This window comes from Eimeria mitis, genomic scaffold (genome assembly GCF_000499745.2).
Source record: "Eimeria mitis Houghton genomic scaffold, Emh_scaff4891, whole genome shotgun sequence".
Classification (NCBI taxonomy): Eukaryota; Apicomplexa; class Conoidasida; order Eucoccidiorida; family Eimeriidae; genus Eimeria; species Eimeria mitis.
Window position 1 is genome coordinate 92 of NW_013573191.1, and position 1,180 is coordinate 1,271.

The 1,180-nt window shown below is 57.4% G+C and overlaps 1 protein-coding gene across 1 annotated transcript; it reads right to left on the reverse strand.

The window, feature by feature from the left end:
- Positions 1 to 210: 210 nt before the first annotated feature.
- Positions 211 to 852, reverse strand: EMH_0078330 (uncharacterized protein; the record flags this gene model as incomplete). The annotated part of the gene is made up of 1 exon (XM_013499982.1): positions 211 to 852. One exon carries the CDS (start codon positions 850 to 852, stop codon positions 211 to 213), a length of 642 nt encoding a protein of 213 aa, XP_013355436.1.
- Positions 853 to 1,180: the final 328 nt, after the last annotated feature.

Sequence of the window (1,180 nt, forward strand, 5' to 3'; positions counted from 1 at the left end):
CAGCAGCAGCAGCAACAGCAGCAACAGCAGCAGCAGCAGCAAGATGAAGAAGAGCCTGGGTTTCCCTCGTTATGTTACTATTTTGCGTCGTTTGTTTGCTGCTGTCTCCTCTCTAGCGAACAGAGGAGACACACCAGTGGACCTCGCATTGAGTTGTGTTGCTGCTGCTTGCTGCTGCTGCAGCGAGCCCTTTCTATGCATGCTGCTGTCTTACAACCTGCCGCAGCATTCTGTCTCTGCTTTGTTTGCCACCCTCAAAGGAAACGAAACAGAAGCTGCTGCTGCTCTTGTTGCTTCTCCTGCTGCTGTCTGCTGCTTCGGCCCCCTCGCCGCCCGCTGCGCATCAGAGCTCACATCCGCGGCGCAGGTGCTGCTGCTGCTGCTGCTGTTGCTGCTGCTGCTTCTATCTTGCTGCTGCTGCTGTTTGCTGGTGCTGGCGCCGCTGCTGCTGCCGCTCCTGCTGCTGCTGCTGCTGCTGCTGTACTTCATCGTGCTCTTTCCCTGCTGCGGCTGAGCTGCTTTCTGCTGCTGTTTCTGGTGCTGCTGCTGTTGCTGCTGCTGCCAGCGTTGCTGTTGCTGCTTGGCTTTCTCCTTTGCTTTCGAGTCGTCGCTTTGCTGCTGCATCTTTCTTTCTGCTGCTGCTGTTGCTGCTGCTGCCTGCTCGTTCGTTGTTATGCGGTAGCTCTTCATAGAAAAAAAAAGAGGTGCCTTTCTGCTGCTGCTGCTGCTGCTGCTGCTGCTGCTGTGCTGCAGAGACAGTTCCCCCCCGAAGGCCTGGCTTGGCTGGCGGTGGCGAGGCAGCTGCTGCAGCTGGCTATACACCTCACAGCAGCAGACCCGTACCCCTTGCATGCGCTCTTCGGGCTGCTGCTGCAGCAGAAATTCCCTATACCATGGAAGGTTAAGCAGCAGCAGCAGCAGCAGCAGCAGCAGCAGCGGCTGCAGACAGCTCGCCGAGCTGCAGCACCGTGGGGAGAGGTGAGGAAGATGTCTCCTTTTTTGGGCTTCTGCTGCAGCAGCACAATTCAGTGTCTCCGTTTTCTTCCCTGTGTCTTTCTCATCACTCTGCTGCTGCTGCTGCTAATGCTGCTGCTGCTGCTGCTGCTGTGTTCTTCTGCTGCAGGCGGAAGCAGCGGACGAAGCAGCAGAGTTATATGCTGACCTGCAGGATCCGCTGGAC